General features: G+C 40.0%; 1 protein-coding gene and 1 long non-coding RNA gene across 4 annotated transcripts in view; one reads left to right on the top strand and one right to left on the bottom strand.

Moving 5' to 3' along the window:
• LOC116578262 overlaps positions 1 to 3,324 on the top strand; it is a 30,782-nt gene extending 27,458 nt beyond the window's left edge. Inside the window, exon 3 of the long non-coding RNA XR_004280794.1 lies at positions 2,043 to 3,324. This is a non-coding gene — a long non-coding RNA (uncharacterized LOC116578262). The remainder of the gene's footprint in view (positions 1 to 2,042) is intronic.
• Positions 3,325 to 3,887: 563 nt separating this feature from the next.
• NPEPPS (aminopeptidase puromycin sensitive) overlaps positions 3,888 to 20,196 on the bottom strand; it is an 81,944-nt gene continuing 65,635 nt past the window's right edge. For all 3 annotated transcript variants that reach the window (XM_032322357.1, XM_032322358.1, XM_032322359.1), the window contains 8 exons: positions 18,599 to 18,733; positions 16,987 to 17,206; positions 12,418 to 12,560; positions 11,910 to 11,966; positions 8,135 to 8,242; positions 7,481 to 7,636; positions 7,126 to 7,173; positions 3,888 to 4,776 (listed from right to left, as the gene is read on the bottom strand). In XM_032322357.1, the coding sequence (XP_032178248.1) occupies positions 4,624 to 4,776; positions 7,126 to 7,173; positions 7,481 to 7,636; positions 8,135 to 8,242; positions 11,910 to 11,966; positions 12,418 to 12,560; positions 16,987 to 17,206; positions 18,599 to 18,733 (1,020 nt within the window). In that variant the 3' untranslated portion in view covers positions 3,888 to 4,623. The remainder of the gene's footprint in view (positions 4,777 to 7,125; positions 7,174 to 7,480; positions 7,637 to 8,134; positions 8,243 to 11,909; positions 11,967 to 12,417; positions 12,561 to 16,986; positions 17,207 to 18,598; positions 18,734 to 20,196) is intronic.

The raw sequence follows: 20,196 nt of genomic DNA on the forward strand, positions 1-20,196 counted from the left end.
GGGCACCTGGGTGGCTCAGTGGTTTAAGCCTCTGCCTTCAGCTCAGGTCATGATCTCAGGGTCCTGGGATTGAGGCCCGGGTCAGCGCTCTGCTCAGCAGGGCGCCTGCTTCTTCTTCTCCCTCTGCCTGCCCCCTGCCTACTTGTGATCTCTCTCTCTCTGCCAAATAAATAAATAAAATCTTTAAAAAAAAGTCTTGGGGTGCCCAGGTGGCTCAGTGGGTTAAAGCCTCTGCCTTCGGCTTGGGTCATGATCTCAGGATCCTGGGGATCGTGCCCTGCATCAGGCTCTCTGCTCAACAGGACACCTGCTTCCCTTCCTCTCTCTGCCTGCTGTGATCTCTGTCTGTCAAATAAATAAATAAAATCTTAAAAAAAAAAAGTCTTAAAAAAAAGATACGAAGATGACCAACAGGCACATGAAATGATATTCAACATCATGAATCATCAATGAAATACATATCAAAACCACAATTAGCTTTCATTTTATGCCTGTCAGGAAGGCTAGCATCAAAAAGATAAGAAATAACAAGTGTTAGGGAGGATGTGGGGAAAATTGAACCCTTGTGTACTATTGGTGGGAATGCAGGTTCACCAAAAAATTAGAAATAAAACTACCATATGATCTAACAATTCTTCTTTTGGGTATTTATCTGAAGAAAATGAAAACACTAACTCCACAAGATATATGTACTCCCTTGTCCATTGCAGCATTATTTACAATAACCAAGACATGAAAACAACCTGCGTCCATTGATGAATGGATGAATAAACTATAGCTTGTAGACACACATACACATGAATACGACTCAACTATAAAAAAGGATGAAATCTTGCCATTTGCAACAACATGGATGGACCTCAAGGGCATTATGCTAAGTGAAACAAACCAGACTAAGAAAAACAAACAAGTGATTTCTCTTAAATGTGAAATCTTAAAAAACAAAAAACAAAAAAAACCCAAGTTCATTGAAACAGAACAGATTGGTGGTTGCCAGAAGCCCCAAAGAGTAGTGGTGAATGGGGTAGAAAACAAGAAAAAAGAACAAAGTGAGAGAAGGTACTTCTTTATACTCTTAAAGGCCACAGTATTTAAAAAAAATATTTTATTTATTTATTTTACAGAGATCACAAGTAGGCAGAGAGGCAGGCAGAGAGAGAGCCAGGGAAACAGGCTCTTTGCTGAGCAGAGAGCCTGATGTGAGGCTCGATCCCAAGACCCTGGGATCATGACCTGAGCTGAAGGCAGAGGCTTTAACCCACTGAGCCACCCAGGTGCCCCAAAGGCCATGGTATTAACTTCTCTGCTTGAGAAACTCCCTCCTCCCTCTGCCCCTCCCACTCATGCTTTCTTTGTCTTAAGGGGTGCCCAAGTGGCTCAGTTGGTTAAACGTCTGCCTTCTTTGGCTCAGATTATGATCCCAGGGTCTTGGGATCGAGCCCCAGGAAGTCTGCTTCTCCTTCTCCCTCTCTCTCAAAGCAATAAATAAAATATTAAAAAAAAAAACTTAGGAAAACAATAGTCATCTCATCCATCCTCATTCATGTCAACTATTTTAAATGTTTTGTACTTTTTCTTATAAACTGTTTCTCCATCACCTCTTCATTATCTTGCTTTCTGTGTTCTTGAGATTCTATTAAGTCATTAGCCATTCAATATTTAGTTTTCTTCTTAACTTCCTTAGTAGAAGTCTAAATAGTAGCGATAACACTGAGAATATCCGCAAGATTAGCATATATAATACAAAGTAGATGATCAGCCCCCCTAATAGAGTGGGCTGAAACTGTAGTCTGATGTAATATACCTACACAATTTGTCAAATTAATGATAAAGGTTAGAACTGGTTGGGGGTGAAGGGGAGGCAGGTGTCTCAGAGGACCATACTCGAATGGTCAAACTATGGTTAAGATTAAATGACTTTTTTTTCTTCCTGGTAGTCACCGTAATTGGTGTATAGTGTGTCTACTGTCAGCTGCTGGCCACTTCCCGGAGAAAGCACAGATTAACAGTAAGCTATGTTTCTCCTCTGTTGTTAATTCTAGCCCAATGCTGGAACCAGAAATTCAATGGTGAAAGCTACAGCCACCAGATGCCACCAAGAGAACTACAGGGGCAACCAGACCTTTTTCCAAGTAGCACTTACAACCCAGTCGACTCTCCTTCCCCTGACTCTGCCCTCGATCCCATTTGCCATCACATGTACCAGTGGAACCACCCATCTTCTAGTTGGGTTTCCAAGGGAAAACAATTGCTTGGCCTCATGTGTTAGTAACACCAGGGTCTCCTATCGCTTATGCTTGTGTTTGAAAACAAACACCTTGACCAGTCTGTGTCAACCGGCGGCGGTACAAGAAGGCACAGTCCATCTTGGGTTGAGTTTTTGTACCATCACAAGAGAAGAACAACAACAACACTGAGAGCCTAAAACCAGTACATAGCAAGAGGAGATTCATTTCTCCCCAAATAATCTATTATTCGGTCAGAAACGAGGTTGTCTGTAAGTACAGACTCAGTGCTATAAATAGATGATCAGAAGCTTGCTTTTATTTTCTGCCCTAAGAAAAATAATCACTCACCCTACAGAGGTGGCTCCAAGTCTTTCTGATAACATTCTAGGACCTGTTTGGCTACTAGAACTGAAAGAACTCTTTTAAAGTTACAGAACTCCTCTCATACCCCCTAAATTGCACACTACAGAGACACATTCTTTACAAATAATTTCAAAGGGTTCCTTGCAGCCTAAAACCCATCCTGGAAACTGGAAATTTAAGAATTCATCCTAATTTAAGAAATTTAAGAATTCAGCCTAAGAAAATCCAATTTCTCCAGCGCAGCTATGAGTATGGCCCCTAGACAGGAAAGCCTTGATATACGGGAATCGGTAAGTCTCCAGTTAACTCCTGAATGCTAACTCTAAGTATCTCCACAAGATTTCTGAGCATCCAGAACGAATTTAGAAGGAATCTTAGGATTTTTCTCTTTAGGTATCACTCATTAAGCAATTCAGAAATTGGATTTTCTTAGGCTCAGAAAATCCTCTGGTTGTAAAACTTCTTATAATCCTAGTGAATGACAGGAAAGTTTATAGTTTCTTATGAAAGAGAATAAAAGAAATCAGGACATCAATTTCACATTGACATTTTTATTAACGCCAACTGTTTTTTAATTATTATTTTTTTAAAACAATAGCACAAAAATGTTTCAAGGAAGCAGTCTCACAATCTGATGACCTTCTGAAATACAGTCAAGCCACACCAAATATGAAATTCCTGTTAATAACACAAAACAAATATTTTTAAAAAGGAAAATAAAAAGAAGAGGAAAAAGAAAGAGAAGGAAAAAAGGTAAGGGCAGAGAAAAGCAATGAGATGTAGTTAAAACTCATTGGGTCAGGCAGGTGAGGCTTATTAGTAGAATACACTGTTAAAGCAAAGAGTGGCACACACAGGCTTACTATCTCTGCTGTTCTACCCAGTCACCACTAATACACGGCCCCCGGCAGCGGCGGCCACTGACTTCTTCCACGTTCACAGTGAACCGGGAGAAGCCAGTGTTGATACTGTCATGAAGAGGTTTAACCGTTGGCCTGTCCGACAACTATGACCATTCTGTTTGTTTGTTTTTTAGCAGAATAATTCCTTCAGGATGGTCTGGCTGAAAACCCTTTCTTTTCTATGTGTCACTTATATGCATCTCAGGGCTCTTAAAAGTTGTCTTAAAAAAGAAAGAAAAAAAAATCATGTATATCAGTTTCTCTTATTTAATGTGGCTATAAAAGATGTTTCCTTATTATTTCTTTATCTCTAAGAAGGACACCGGGGATGGAGGTTGGGGGTGGAACTAAGAGGAAGAAAAAACCCAGACCAGGTTAGGTTTTTTTTTTTTTAAACTTTTTTTTTTTCCCTTTTGGCCAGGGGTGGGGTCACACAGAAGGGAAGGCATGGAGGAAAATTATGATCCTTGGTTTAGATTGAGTTATGCAGGAAAATATATCTTCCCGATCAGTCCCCATGCCAAAAAAAACCCAAAAAACAAAACAAAAACAAAAACAAAAAAACCCAAAACAAACCAAACAAAAAAAGCCTAACAAACCCAAGAAACCAAAAAAACACTTGGAATTATGCACAGATTCTATGTTATACCAGCTATCAGCCTTTCATGTTTAACCATTCCCAGCAATGGACACTACCCTCGGCTTGTAGGCTGCTTGCAGAACCCACTTCACAAAAAATCTTCTTCACCCAGAAGCCTCTAGTTTCCTTTTGGTAGGTTATAAAAACAGAACATCTGTCATTAAGAGGAGAGTGTTAAATACTTTTAACCACTGACAAGGCTTCAGGAAGTTTCACAGTTTCGTTATGCTCTATTTTATTACTATCATATTTACATTTTAATTTTTTTAATTTTTTTATTTTTTTGCTGAATCGCTGATTTTCCTTTTTCAATAGAATTTAATTCTGGAGTGTGAGCAGGAACCAGTTAACTACATTCATTGTCCAACCCCCACTGGTTTGAAAGAAGACTCCAAATTCTCTGCATGTGAATCAGCTGTTCAGTAGCCCCACCTCCCCCCGCCCCCCGACAGCCAAGCAGCAGGACTGCAGCCCCGGTGGCGCGCCGGGCTCACGCTGTAGGGGGCGAGGACTTTCGCTGAAGGAGGTACTGGTGAATGCTCTCAGCATCTCGCTTTAGCCAAGCAGCATTCAGCAGGATATTCTCACAACACTGCTGGATGGTACGCTCAGCTGACGGAGCCGGGTGACTCTCGAAGAAAGCCTGGCGTAAAACAACCCAGAGTGTAGGATCAGTACCAGAAATAGTAAGAAGGTAACAGTATCACAGCTCAGGAAAAAAAACCACTCTTCTGTAAAGGATTCAAAAACTTCAATCATGAAAATTTACCACTGCCACTCCCAGGCTAAAAGAAAACAAGCAGCTCCTTAGACTTGCATTCAGGAATTCTTCCCCAAATACAGGCTTAAAATCGAATCCAAAGATAATGAAGAGATAGAACCTATGGCCTTTCTTTTAGTGTAGGCGCTAGAATTAGACTTGGGACTCAAATCTAGGCTGGATCATGTATAAACCTATGACTTTTCGTTAAATTAACTCTTCTGTTTTCTCATTTATGAGAAAATATTTACTCCAGAAGATTCAAGAAAACCCCATATAAACTGTTAACGTAATAGTTGGCAGGCAAGGTCCTTAAGGACTCAAAGCACATTCTGGCTGCTTCTAATAGAGATTAAACTGCGAAGGATGATAAAACCATGAAGCTTTGATAGACTCACATTTTTCATACAAGACTATTTCTGAGTTTGTTGTAATTTATTACAAAGCTTATTGATTAAAGACGCAATGAACTATTTTCTAATGAAGTATGCCAAGATTCACAGAAAACAAAGCAATTCTTGGGGCGCCTGGGTGGTTCAGTTGGTTAAGTGTCTGACTCTTGATTTCAGCTCAGGTCATCATGATCTCAGGGTCCTGGGTTCAAGCCCCGTGTCAGGCCCCACGCTCAGTGGGGCGTCTGCTTGGGATCCTCTCTCTCCCTCTGCCCCTCCTCCACTCTCTCTCACTCTCACTCACTCTGTCTCTCTCTCTGAGATAAATAAAAACTTAAAAAAAAAAAAATGAAAACAAAGCACCTCTTAAATACCAACCAGTGAAAGGATGGGGGTCTTTACTTTGAACTCATCATCATAGTGTATAAGGGAGAATGACTAATTCATCAGATTAAGTCTAGAACTTTTAGAAATCAATAACCTTATTTTGTTTACATACATGACAACGGCTCCTGCTCCAAGGCTCTTTAGGGCCTGAGTAAGATACAAGACTTCCCCTCATTCCAACTCCACAAACAGCACTACCATTTACATATTAGGAACCTGGGAATTATCCTCAACTCTTCCTTCTTCCTCTGCCAGGTATGTCCACAACACAGAGAAGCCACTCAGTAAATATTTGTTGAACCAAAGATTAACAAAATCAAGCCCCCTGAATTTCATTACTCCACCTCCCCCAAGCTACTTTATCATTCTTGCTTGGACAGTTAGCATCCCGACATCTTCTCTTCGCCAACCCAAACTTTCTCCACACTGTAGCCAGGCTGAAATTTTTATCACACAAATCACATCAACTCACTCTGTTTATAGGCAATTCAAGGGCTTCCTGCTTTTAGGAAAATTTTCATACAGCCTATAGGGCCCTCCACGGTCTGGCCTCTACCTATCTTACCAGCCTCTGCGCAGCCACTCACTGTCCTTCCGCTCCAAACCCAGTGTATGTACCTCTCCTTCAGAGCACTTACATCCTTTACAATAAGGGAACTGTTTGCACAATATACAATGTAAATGAAGGCAGAGATCAAGTCTCTCACTGTTTTCTCAAGCTCTGAATTCTTAAAATTTTATTCCTAAAATTTGCAGAATGAATGAAGCAACACTACAGCTCTCAGAACTTCTAAATTTACCTCTCATAACCCCATTGCCTTCAACAAGAGGAAGGTGAAAATGATATTTCAAAAGTACTTCACAATTAAAGGCAATGAAAGGCTTAAAGTTAAGATTTTCCTCATCAGTGTAGATTTGTTCCTCAAATGCTGAACTTTACCACTTAACTGATTATTATCCTTCGTAAAGGCTAAGAGGAGAGCCCCTACATAGCCATCTTCTCTCCCTGTGCATATGACAGATTACAAAGGTTATTAGAAAGGAAAAAATTATCAAGGACCTACTACTCCATTCCAGTTTGTTACTGGTGATGTCAGTTACTCTAAATAACAATCTTATTATTACCCCATTTTATGGATGAGGAAACACAGGGAGATCATGGGGTTAAAAACATGCTTGAAATCACATAGCTAACCAGGGCAAGGAATGGTTTTCTACTCAGACTGACTGATTCCAAGTTCCATGTTTTTTCAACCATATTTCAACACCCTCAAAGATGATTCCAACCCCAAATTCCTCAAGCATTAAAGATACAACCCAAGCGGTCTTTTTCCAAGCAAAAACAAGGATAAATACAGCATTACCCCATTATCTGCACTGTATGATTACAATGTGGCTTATCAGTTTTTACTTACTACCTTGAAAAGTAAAAAGTAAACAGCACTTTGCTTACCTTAACCTCTCCAGCCATTTTGTCAACTGCAAATCCCTCAACTGACAGCTGAAAAAACAACGGGTTAAACAGTAAATGCAACTAAAAGAGGCTAGGAACAAAGTTCCATTTATCCTAAAAATGAGCCATTCTATTCTCTCCCAACTTCAGAATATTCTAGAGAATGCACGATGGGTGAAGGACAAGCCCTTTAATAAAGCTAATAACTATTTAAAGAAACTTTCTTTCCTTTTTTCTTTTTTTTTAAGAAACTCTTAAAAAGCAAAGACCATTGTCTATAGACCTAGTTAATCATGGATGTCCTTAAATAACATCTATGATGAACAAGGTACTCAAAATAAAAATCTTCACATACCTTTATTAGTCTGGATATTAAGAATCCTCCCTGGTATCGGTTATATAGTTCTTCCCAGTTGTCTTTTATAAACTTCCAAGCAGCCTTCCTTCCATGCTTGCTGCCTCCAGCCACTCCACCAATTACTGATACAGTGTCCTGTGGACGTACCTCTTCCTAAAAATAGAAAGGGAACTAAAAATCTACTGTATTCAAAACACCTTCTGGTGCTAGAAAGGGCAGATACTTTTGAGGTACCCAAGCAATCACACCGAAGACCCACATTCCTGGTTTTAGGAATAACTGGCACCAGAAGCAAAGAGAAGAATGTTTAACCTAAAGATGAGCCAAATTGAGAATGAGGCACTGGGACAGGTACAGACAGGCTGCTCAAAAGATATTTGCTTGGGTTCCTCCAGGGTAAAGAAGGAAGAGACAGAAGGTAGGTACTGGGATAATTGTGCTTTCCAGTTTATTTCTGCCTCCAACTATTCTGATTCTCACCATTATGGGGTGATATACAGGTCAGTAGCAAAAGCCCATTCCATTTTCCCCAGACTAAGAGGAAGCCTCAGTTTAGGGTTAAAGCAGATCAAGAGGATACTGAATCAAAGACACGTGCCACAGATCAGTGGGTTACAATTCCCTCTGTAGGCAGTTTTTGTTGGAACTTACTGAAAGTGCAAACGTGAGGACTTTTTGAATCAATTCAGGTGAAAGAGTAGCCCCAAGGACCCTTTCAATTCGGTTTTTCTCTTCCTGCATATCTGCTTGTTTGTGAAGCTACAATGAAAAAATAAAGATATAGTTAACTCTCCCCTAGAAGTTATGCATATGCTTGTGTGAGTTTCTCCCCGAAACTTTTTGCTCTACATTCTCGCTGGCTGAGACTGCACAGTATTAAATTAACAAAAGGAAATACTTTTTAAGATGTTCAGGCACTACATTTTTCATATGTCAAAACAGTAAGTCACTATGTAAGTCTGTACTATGTGAATGGCTTGTCATCAGTTCTGAGCAGTTTAACATCAAGGTCTGAGGGATATATGTCTGACTAATGTTCTATGTTAGATGAATAAACTAATCATCATTAATACCATTGAAGGTCATCAATTTAATTTCTAATAGGAAAAAGTAAATGTTAATTAAAAAAATATTTTATTTACTTATTTATCTGAGAGAGAGAGAATGAGAGAGAGAGCATGAGAGGGGGGAAGGTCAGAGGGAGAAGCAGACTCCCCGCTGAGCCTGATTCGGGACTCGATCCTGGGACTCCAGAATCATGACCCGAGCAGAAGGCAGTCACTTCACCAACTGAGCCACCTAGGCGCCCCAATAAACGTTAATATTAATTCATGAGTCTCTGATCAGTGGGATTCTGTATCATCATATTTTTTAACTGCAAAATCAGCACATGCCGAACATAGAAAATTGCGAAAATAGAGAGGCATAAAGAACTAATTAAATTATCGGGGCACCTGGGTGGCACAGACGGTTGAATGCCTGCCTTCAGCTCAAGTCATAATCTCAGGGTCCTGAGATCAAGCCCCACATCAGGCTCCCTGCTCAGTGGGAAGTCTGCTTCTCTCTCTCCTTCTGCCCCTCACCCTCACTCATATTCTCTCTTTCTCTCTCAAATAAGTGAATAAAATCTTTAGAAAAAAAAAAAAGAAGGGGTGCCTGGGTAGCTCAGTAGGTTAAAGCCTCTGCCTTCCGCTCGGGTCATGGTACCGGGGTCCTGGGATCAAGCCCTGCATTGGGCTCTCTGCTTGGCAGGGAGCCTGCTTCCTCCCCTCTCTCTCTGCCTACTTGTGATCTCTGTCAAGTAAATAAATAAAATCTTACAAAAAGAAAAAAGGACAAAAAATTAAAGTATTGATATGTACATTACCAATCAGAAATAAGACCCCCTTATACCTGCTATTTTGTGACTTTTAAAAAATATTTAAATTACAGGTAATTTTATTTTCTTTATACTTTCATAGCCTCTAAATCTTCCACAGTGAATATACCAGGTTTTTTTTTAATCATCAGAAGCAAAACATTATACACGTAAATAATTAGAATTACAAAGGTATATGAGATACCTCTCCAAAACAACAATTTATAGATTCTGCTGATCATCTCTCCCACTGAAGAGTCTATACTGACCAGTGTCTGCAGACCCCATCACAGGTCCCATTTTCCCCTTTCCTTTGGACTCTTGAGCAGCAATGTGGTAAAATAAATAGGAAGTTAGGAGATCTGGGTTCTAGTCCTAGTTTTGCCTCTAACTAGCTGTGTGATCTTGCCTAAGTCCTCAACCCTTCTAGATCTCAGCTTCCCCAGCTGTAAAATGAGTGGGATGGACAGATAATTTCTAATGGTCCTTTTCAGCTCTAATACTCAAAGTCTGAACTCTGGCTTTCAGGAAGCATGGTTTTCCCCAAGGAGAACCTGTTACATTTGACCACTAGATGGCACCATAACACCACATTCCAAATACACTTTGAAATAAAAGTTTGGTTTTGTTTCTTTTAATCCTGCCTCATTATTCCTAAATTACCAATAGAAAACAATCCTCCTCATCTCCCATCAACTGGTTCCTTGAAGAAACTTAATTTGGTCTTCATCAGAGCTCTGCTTATAGCAAAGCAGAACTACAGTCCGCTCCCTTGTATTAACAGATGCAAACACTTACTAAAATATACATAGTGTAAGTTCTTTAAAGTATGCCAGGACATGAAAATGTCCAGGTTATCTGTCACAAGAATTCCAGAACCCCTATTTTTGTTCCATACTTTTATGGAAAAGACAAAACCCACAAATACCTGATTTCATCTACAAAGAAATACATGATTTATAGTGCACAGGTTCACAGAATATTAAGAATGAGAAACGAGGGACGCCTGGGTGGCTCAGTTGGTTAAGCAGCTGCCTTCGGCTCAGGTCATGATCCCAGCGTCCTGGGATTGAGTCCCACATCGGGCTCCTTGCTCAGCAGGGAGCCTGCTTCTCCCTCTGCCTCTGCCTGCCATTCTGCCTGTGCCTGCTCTCTCTCTCCCTCTCTCTCTCTGATTAAAAAAAAAAAAAAAAAAATCTAAAAAAAAAGAATGAGAAATGACCAACCCAAAGTATAATTTTTCTATTATTAGAAAGGAAACTCTTGCACAAGATCAGTAAAGTGGCACATTTTGAGTTTCTTAAAGTTTCTATTTTTCAAAATATTTTAGTCATTTAAATAGGATTTGTTTAAAACTAAATACTAGAAATTAGATTTGCAATTCTGATCCACTTGAGATCAGAAATGCTCTTAATCCATTAAGGATGGAAGTAATAAGCACATTTCATTCCTGTTCTGGTTGTTCCCCTCCTTAAGTGTGGGTCTTTAAATGAATGGGCTTTATAGGTCTGGCAGGTAATTTGGGTATTTACACACACTTTGCATATTTTATTTAATGGTAATAGATTCAGCTCCCTCCACCACTGATGCAATCAGCATAGTCCAGTTATTCCTTAGATTGATAACTACATGGACAGGGACTTAGGAAGCACTTGTTCCACAGTATTAGTATTTAAGTTTAATTATATGCCAACCACCCTGGGAAAACGCCAGAGGCAATGTAGGCAGGTCAGTTAATTTCCTGTCCATTCACAAATGGAGCACTGGTATAGCTCAAATCCTTGAAGTATGTAATCATCTATCCGCTTTCTCTCTTTAAAGGATTTTATTATTTACTTTTTATTTACTTGACAGGAGAGAGAGAGCACAAGCAGGGGGAGCAACAGGGAGAAGGAGAAGCAGACTCCCTGCTGAGCAGGGAGCTTGATGCAGTGCTTGATCTCAGGACCCTGGGATCATGACCCGAGCCAAAGGCAGACACTTAGCTGACTGAGCCACCCAGGTGCCCCCATCTATCCCCTTTCCAAGCACAGACACAAACCTTGGGAAATACCCTAGTAACTTTACACTACAGGGAAAAATTTTAAGAACCTGACATGTTAATCAAAATGAACATTTCAATTTTTTATATTTAAGGTGCATAAACTTACGAATAAAAAGAAAGAAGTGAAATTAGATGACTTTTGGCATTGTATTGGTAGTATACATGAACAGACATTATGTATTTCTCCCAAGTTTTCTTTTTGAGAGAGAGAAAGAGAGAGCGTATGTGCACATGCATGTGGGGGGTGGCACTGAGGGAGAGAATCCTAAGCAGACTCCCTGCCAAGTGCACAGCCTGACACGGAGCTCCATCTAATGACCCTGAGATCATGACCTGAGCTGAAATCAAGAGGTGACTAAGCCACCCAGGTGCTCCTCCCATAGTTTCTTAGTATCTGCCTGTCTGCAATATGCATATCTGCACGTATGTCTTTTGCCCAGACTTTTAACCACCTAACAACGCGCAGTCTCTGTGTCAATCGTGTTAAAGAGCAGAAAATGGGAGCCCTTCCCAAATTTACTCACCTTTAGCATAATGTCTAAGGTAGTGCCATCACCATGCTTCAGAACAGTCAGATAGACCTACAGAGAACACAGGAACAAAAAAGAAGGCATCTGATTAAACGTTATCTTCTTCCAAATAGTTCAATGTTAAGAAAAGACATAAGGCGAATCAAACAATTTATAAATAGCTGTGTGTGGATGTTACATACAAATTGTGGCAAAGAGCTTAGAGCCCACACTGAAAAGCAGCAAGGCAGACAGCACGTGGTGAGTAACAGCAGCACACACCCGCTTTCTCTCAGGAAAATGTGCGCTGATCATCACCTTTCAGCACCAGAGTCTGGCCTGAGAAACGTTAGACAAAGGACATGCTGGCTACAGAACATTGAATGCACCTATTAAATCAGAATCAGACATGATTTGTGGGTCAGTACTTAGGTCATTTTTGGTTCCCATTAAACACATTCCACAGTATACACAGAATGATGCAGTCACTTAGAGATCAAGGTTATTCATCATGAAAACGTACAGGACTCCTCAGATCAGCGGAGAGAATCTGTTTCCCTTCTACGTGGTCCTTAAATCGACGACGGGCTTCTTCTAACGTTGCCTTATGTCCTGCTTTTCCTAGTTTGCCCAGAACCAAGCCCCTCAGGAGTGCATCTAGATGACCTGATTAAGAAGTAAGAGACACGGAACTGCTTAAAAATCCCGTTTTCACAAATATGCTACCTGGCTATCCTGTAATTGTGTTATACTATGTCTACCATCTTGAACAAACACAATCAATTACCTTAGTACTTGAGAGAACACCTGATTTACATTATTCAAATCATAAGAGTGAAATGAAGTACTAAACAGATTAGCTAAACAAATAAATTTGCTGACTTTGTCTACAAATGTCAATGATCTGAATTTATTAAATGTTTACTCCATCTAGGAAAGTACACTGTTAAGGACTGTATGTGAAAGGAAGAGGCAGAACAGGCTTAGATCATGCAGTTTTGACCCAAGATTCAGAGAAAGATCACATAGGGAAATAGTATGCTGTGTATAATAAATTGAAATCTTAGATTTAAAAATCAACTTCTGATGGATCTATTGACTCCAAAGACGTGTATATGCGCAATAAGCACATAAGGAGAGTCTCAATATTGGTGATTAGGGAAACACAAATCGAAATCACAGGGAGATGCCACTTTACACCCACTAGGATGACTGAAGACAGACAGACAGTAACAAGCACTGTTAAGGATGTGAAGAAATTAGAACCCTCATACATTGCTGGTGGGGTGTAAAATGTGTGGCCACTTTGAAAAACAAGCTGGCAATTCCTGAAGAGGTTAAACAGAGAGTTACCATACGATCCAGCCATTCCACTTTTAGGCATATACCCAAGAGAAATGGAAGCATTATGTCCACACAAAAACTTGTTTACACACATGTTCACAGCAGTATTCACAGCTGTCAAGTAGGAACCATCCAAACATCCATCAAGTTATGATATACAGAATGTGGTACGCCCATACAATAGCATATTACTCAGCTATAAAAGGAATGCAGTACTGATAGACAACGCAAAATGGACGTACCTTTGAAACATTCTGCTAAGTGAAAAACACGAGACACAGAAGGCTACATGGGGTAGGAGTCCACACATATGAAATGCCCAGAGCAGGCAAATCCATAGAGACAGAAAGCAGATTAGTAGTTGCCAGGACGGAGGTTGCCAGGAAACGGAAAGTGACTGCCAATGGGTAGGGAGTTTCTTTTAAGGCTAAAGAAATTGTTCTGGAATTAGATATGGGGATAGTTGTGTAACCTTGTGAACAAACTAAAAAAGACTAAGCTGTATATTTTTAAGAGGGCTGTTTTATGATATATTGATTATATCTCAAAAAAAGAAAGTTAACACCAGCAATGACAGATTGCAATACCAAAATGGACAGGCAAGTCGTGGCATATTCACATAGTGAATACCACTAAGCAAAAGAAAGGAATGAACACACTGGATGTATCTTAAGTATGATACCGAGCGAGAGAAGCCAGATAGAAGAACAGAATATATATTAGCATTCCATTTATATAAAGTTCTAGAAGAGGTAATATTAACCGAGGGTGAAAGAAGGCAGAACAGTGTTTGCCTGCAGGGAACACCTGAGTGGCAGTGACTGACAGGGAAGAGGCCCTGAGGCAACCTCCTTTGGTGTCTGCATTTGTCAAAAGTCAGGGAACTGTAACATTTACACTGTGCACCTTGCTACACCTAAATTGTACCTCGGTAAAAAGTAAGTTTAAGAAAACCACAGATCAATAGATAACACAAGAGGACATCAATGAAGAACTAATTTGTAATTCTGGCTCCGGTACTGACTTGCAAGGCAATGTTTTGTTATTTTGCTGTTTGGCCCTTCCAGCTATAAACCTAGAAAGCTAAAGACATTCTCCTTGGGGCACCTGGGTGGCTCGGTGGGTTAAGCCTCTGCCTTCGGCTTGGGTCATGATCTCAGGGTCCTGGGATCGAGCCCCGCATCAGGCTCTCTGCTCAGCTGGGAGCCTGCTTCCCCCTCTCTCTCTGCCTGCCTCTATGTCTACTTGTGATCTCTGTCAAATAGATAAATTAAAAAAAAAAAAAAAAAAGACATTCTCCTTATTTCATAAAGCTCTGTTTGAGCCCATAAAGTTTTACACATTATCACCATGACAAAGAAAGACAACATCCACTATTTTGCCTATAACTGTCTCCACATACCCTCTCCTGTCTTGTTTCTGGGATCTCTGTTCCTGCCTAAAGCCAGTCCTCCACTGATCTGACTTTTCTCCGTCACTTGGCCATCGCTCCAGCAATTACTCCCCTCTTTTTACACCATGAATTTTTCTGTTACTATTCCATCACTGTCATCAGCACAAAAACATGTTATAAAATCTCCCACTTTGTTAAAAAAAAAAAAAGTATCTCCACTCACCTAGCTCTCTCCAGACTACCCCTTTCAGCAAAGACTCCTTTAAAAAGCTGTCTAAGTATGTTGTCTCCTCTTCCCCTACTCCCAGTCTGGAGAACCCAAAACTGGTCACCACCACTCCACAAAATTTGCCAAGGTAATCACCAGTTCTTTACCTTGCCTGACTCAGAGCAGCATTTGTCATGGTGGATAACTCTCCAACTGTACTGTCTTTTTTTTTTTTTTTTTTTAAGATTTTATTTATTTGAGAAAGAGAGAGAGTGTGCACAAGATGGGGTAAGGTCAGAGAGAAGCAGATTTCCCACTGAGCAGGGAGCCTGATGCGGAACTCGATCCTGAGACTCCAGGATCATGACCTGAGCCGAAGGCAGCCACGTAACCAACTGAGCCCAGCCACCCAGGCGCCCCTCCATCTGCACTGCTTCTTAAGCTGTCTGGGACATCTCCTTGCTCCTGACTCTCTCACCTCCCTGGTCAGTGAGTCTCCCCAGCTGATACCTCCTCTTCCACCCAATCTCCAAATCCTAGCCTAGCCTAAGACCTAGTCCTCAGACTATTCTTCTCTCCACTTACATTCAGGCCCTGCATGATCTCTAGTTCCGTAGCTATATATGCCATCTACAAACTAAGTGGATTTATTTGGCCTAGACCACTAGGATGTTTAAAAGGACCTCACATTTCTCATGTCTAAGACCCAAATCCTGATTGCCTCCGCCCCTAGCCTGCTGCTGCAGCAGTCTTCCCCATTCCTGCAGATGGCAACTTCACTCCTTCAGTCTCGAGGCCAGAATGTGGCGGCTCCTCTCACTCCACTGCAGCCAGTCCACCACCAAACAGATTCAGTTCTGCCTTCAGAACAACCACAGAATTTACCACCTACAAGCGCAAGCTGCAACCAGTGCCTCAACTGCACTTTGTAACCTGTTTCCCTGCTCCTTTCTCTGGGCTCTCAACTCCATTCTGGTTTCCACAAAGCAGATCCAGTCATGTTCTTCTTCGGCTCTCAAGTTTGCTTCTCATACCACTAACTGTGAAAATCCAAAATAGTGTACGAGCTCCCACAGGTCCTACAGGAGCTGAACCGCTTCCCACTCCCTGTTTCCCTCACTACTCTGTCCTGACTCTAATCACAAGGACACAAGCATGCTCCTGCTGCAGGCCTTCCACACTGGCTGTTCCCTGCTGGAACCTTTCCCTCTGGATGGCCTCCCAGCTCTCTCTCAGAGATCTCTGTTTATGCACACACATCACCTCATCACGAGGGATGGCTGCTCTGACCACTCGATGAGCTACTGGCCTCCTCCTCTTTGGCTACCTCACCTATCTGGATTTTTCTTCATGATGCTGCTGCTAGCTAAAATATCATGTATTTAATGATTTGCCGTGCCTCCCACTAGAAGTAAGCCACACAGGGCAATGCTTTCTTCACCGTTGTACCACCAGCTCCCAGAATAGAACCTGGTTATTTACTAGGTGCATAAGTATTTGCTGAATCAATGAAGGGAAAACACAGAGCTCTAGGTAATTGTTACTGCTGCTCTTACTGCAAAAGACCCCCTCTGGGACAAGACTGCTCGGGAGGGAAATACCATCTTTAGTTATTTGCAGATGGTAGAAAATAATTATATATAAAGCCTTCAGATCACCCACCATTCCCAACATGTACAGGACAGCAAAAGAGTAAATATGTTATTACAGAAATAATCAGAGGAGAGAACACATGGAGAAAGTAAATAATTTCCTTAGTTCAGGTACTGTCTCTCAGTGTCTTTATAAGTCATACATATAAGGTGCCTGGAATTTAGGGTAATAATAAATAAAATAATCCAAAATTCCCTTTAGCTTTCCTTGACTATAGATTGGCCTTTGGAACTCTGTAAAAGATTTCTATTTCCACCATTTGATTTGTTTACAAATCATATTTAGCCGTGAATACACATAACCACCACTGTTTTTACTTTGCAACCCATGTAATTTCACCAATAAACTTAAAAGGCCTAAGAGTTAATTTCTGGTGAGCTGAATATATAGTAACATCCAGCAGATACAAAAACATTACTGACACTGTTAACAACAGCTGAGTAAAAAAGGATCAATTTCTCCTCTACTACTTCCCCATTCAGCACACCCATTACCTTCTCCAGGTTTGGGGTCCCAGCCCAGTCTCTCCCCTATAGGTGAAAAGACATCTTTCACAAACTCCTGGATTTCCTCATAGAAGTCTGTGTGGGACAAGAGAGTTGAGAGAATCCCCAGGTTACAGCTCAGGTCGCTCCACACAGTATAATTGGGCTCATTCACAAAAGCCTCCATGACTTTTAGAACCTCTACAGTGCTAATGATTCCAGCTCGAGCCTGGGATAGGAAAAAACATAAATTAATCTAGTCTTCAAACAAAAACTAAAACAAAAAAACACAAGCATGCATTTTCAGCATTATCTACTGCTAGTCAGTCATGTCTCTGGTTTAAAGGAAATGAGGCTATATAAAATCAGGGGATTATTTAAATAAAAATGCTATCATGACAACATTCCTTATTTACTTTTTTTTTTTGCTATTTATAAAAGAGCCAAGTAAGGAAGCACACTTGGTCTGGTGACAGATGGTGGCTACACGTGCAGTGAGCGCAGCACGAGGCACAGACTTGTGGAATCAGTACGCTGCACACCTGAAACTCATGTAACATTGTGTATCAACTACACTTCAAAGCGAAAGAAAGCAAGAAAGAAAAAAAAAAGAAAGCAAGAAAGAAAACAATGAACTTCTATTTCTATCCAGTGTCTGGGCTTTGGTTTTCTTTTTATTTTAAAAAATTCTCAGACTTTCAGAAAAGATGCAAAAAATAGTCAGGGCTTTGGCTTTTGACAGAGGCTCTTTCAAAACTGGACTTGAAGACTGTGTCAACGTCAGCCTGTCCTTCACTCATTTCTAAAAGAAGGCAAACTGGAAGGCACTACAAATTCAGAGTCCTTTCAGAATTAACTAACAGAGCTAGGAAAAAGAACTTCTGTTACAGCAGCCAACTGCACAAACACACCACTCTCCTGGGACAGGTCTCTCTCAGCAATGAGATCAGCAGATGTGAGGTTTTGTGCATCAATGCTAATCTGTGTTTATACAAAGGAGGAATCCAAAACCAGTTACTGCAGAGGGGAGGGAAAATTTCAAGTCCAATTTAAAGGAACACTAGGAGGAATCTGACAATTTTATCACAGTCATCTGGCAATTATCTAACCTATGTTGGAGTCATAAAGATAATATTACTAATTGCTGATTTATATCCTTTCTGGAACAAAGCCAAATATAACATAATTCTAAAGCTAATGGGCTATTATTAGAGTAGCAATGGAATGTTAAAGAATACTAGATGTTTCAAGAGAAGTAAAATCACTATTTTAGAACACATAAATCACTCTAAATTAATTATTTTTAAAAAAACCAACACATCAGTAGGGAAGTTTCTTCAAGGCTCATACCTATTTCTACCAAGAAGAATTTCTGCCTTACAAAGGATAGTTTTAGTTGCAAAACCTGCCTTAGGAGTAGTGAGATGGGATTTGTTTCTGGTAAATTAGATGTGTTTAATCTTGTCTTGTTAATTAATAATTAGTCATTTGTTCTAGTCCCAAAAGGTGTTCAACCTTCAGGAAGAACCATATTCTTCTAATTATGTTTCAGTCAGACACTCCAGGAAAAACAAAATCCTTTAATCAACAAAATCCATCATACTACTTGAGGGAGACTCACCAAGGAGAAGAGGTCATTCTGTAATCCAAGTCGATCCACAGGGGGCAGAGAAAGATCACGAATGCCTGGTAATAAACTTTCCAGCATGGCTGAGCTATACTGGGTCCGATAAAATCCAACTGTTCCCAGGTTTAACTGAAAAGACACCCAATGGTTATTGTTAATAAAACAGTTTTTCGTTTTGTTTTTTTTTTTAAACAATCTTTAGCAGGTGTGAAAAGTGTTCTGGTTTTTGTTTATCTGAGCAAAAACAACAACAAAGCTCACATATGCAGGCAGGGATGAACATGAAACAACACGTAAAGATAGAAATCGGTTGTCGGGGCGCCTGGGTGGTTCAGTTGGTTAAGCTGTCTGACTCTTGATCTCAGTTCAGGTCATGATCTCAGGGTCAGGAGACTGAGCCCCACATCAGGCTCCAAACTGAGCTGGATGGTAGGGAGGATGGGAGTCACATGGGCCAGTTTCTATCCACTCGAAGTGGACAGTTTTAAGTTTACAGAAAATATTTACTGTATGTAAGAGTGCATGGGCTGTGGAATATCTGAGGAAGACTAAGCCTTTACACTCATCTACTCAGCCAGACTCTCAACAGAACAATGCTCAGGTCCTAGATTTTAAAGAATTAAGGAGACTTAAAAGGTAATTTCACATGATTTGTGGAGTAAGGTAATCAGGGACTGTCATTATTCTCTATAAGCTACTTACCAATAGGCAAAAATATTTCTTTTTTTAAAAGATTTTTTATTAACATATAATGTGTTGTTAGCCCTAGGGAAAAATATTTCTGATAATACTTATATACATAACACTTTGCAGCTAAAATAATAGCATAAGATATAAATATTTTTCTATTTATATATAAGTATTTTTTAAAAAATCACCTCACAATAATACAACTGCTATTTTATTGATTCCCTTTACCTTTCATTACAGGAATAATACCTTTATTTACTCAATTACAATCACTGTGTACATATGTTTTTCTCATTTGTAAGAAAAATTCATACAGCTACATCATCTTCCAGATATAATTTCAAATGGTGGTAATACACTATTCCAGTAAGTAAAATATGTATTAAAACAAAGGGAAAAATGGTTCTTTTCAGAAAAGCAAAGAAGTCTGAGATAACATATAAGTCCTATTAGGAACCTCTAACTGGGTAAAACGTCTAGTAGATACTTTCATTATGAATGGTGCAGAGTACAGGATAATGAAAAATCATCTTTACCAACTGTTATTTTTTGTGAAATGGTTTCCCAACATCAGTTACAGGATTTCACATTTCAGTGACACAAACTTATTATTACATGTCTGGGCTCACTTGATTATAGCTGTACATTTCCAATGACAACATATCATCTCATCACAATGACAGTGCAGTTTGAAGTTGCAAGACTACAAATCGTTTGGTTAATATGACTTTACACATAATCTACTACTTTTTCCCCTTTGATCCCATCTTTTCATATCTGCTTATCTATCACTTCCTTAACTGACATAAGGGAAGATATCTAGACCATATTATTTGAAAATTGGCCCTACGTTTCTGTCTTTGTAAGTCCTAGTCCAAACTAACGCAGAATTTAGAGCCAGC

The sequence above is a fragment of the Mustela erminea genome, chromosome 18 (assembly GCF_009829155.1).
Source record: "Mustela erminea isolate mMusErm1 chromosome 18, mMusErm1.Pri, whole genome shotgun sequence".
Taxonomy (NCBI): domain Eukaryota; kingdom Metazoa; phylum Chordata; class Mammalia; order Carnivora; family Mustelidae; genus Mustela; species Mustela erminea.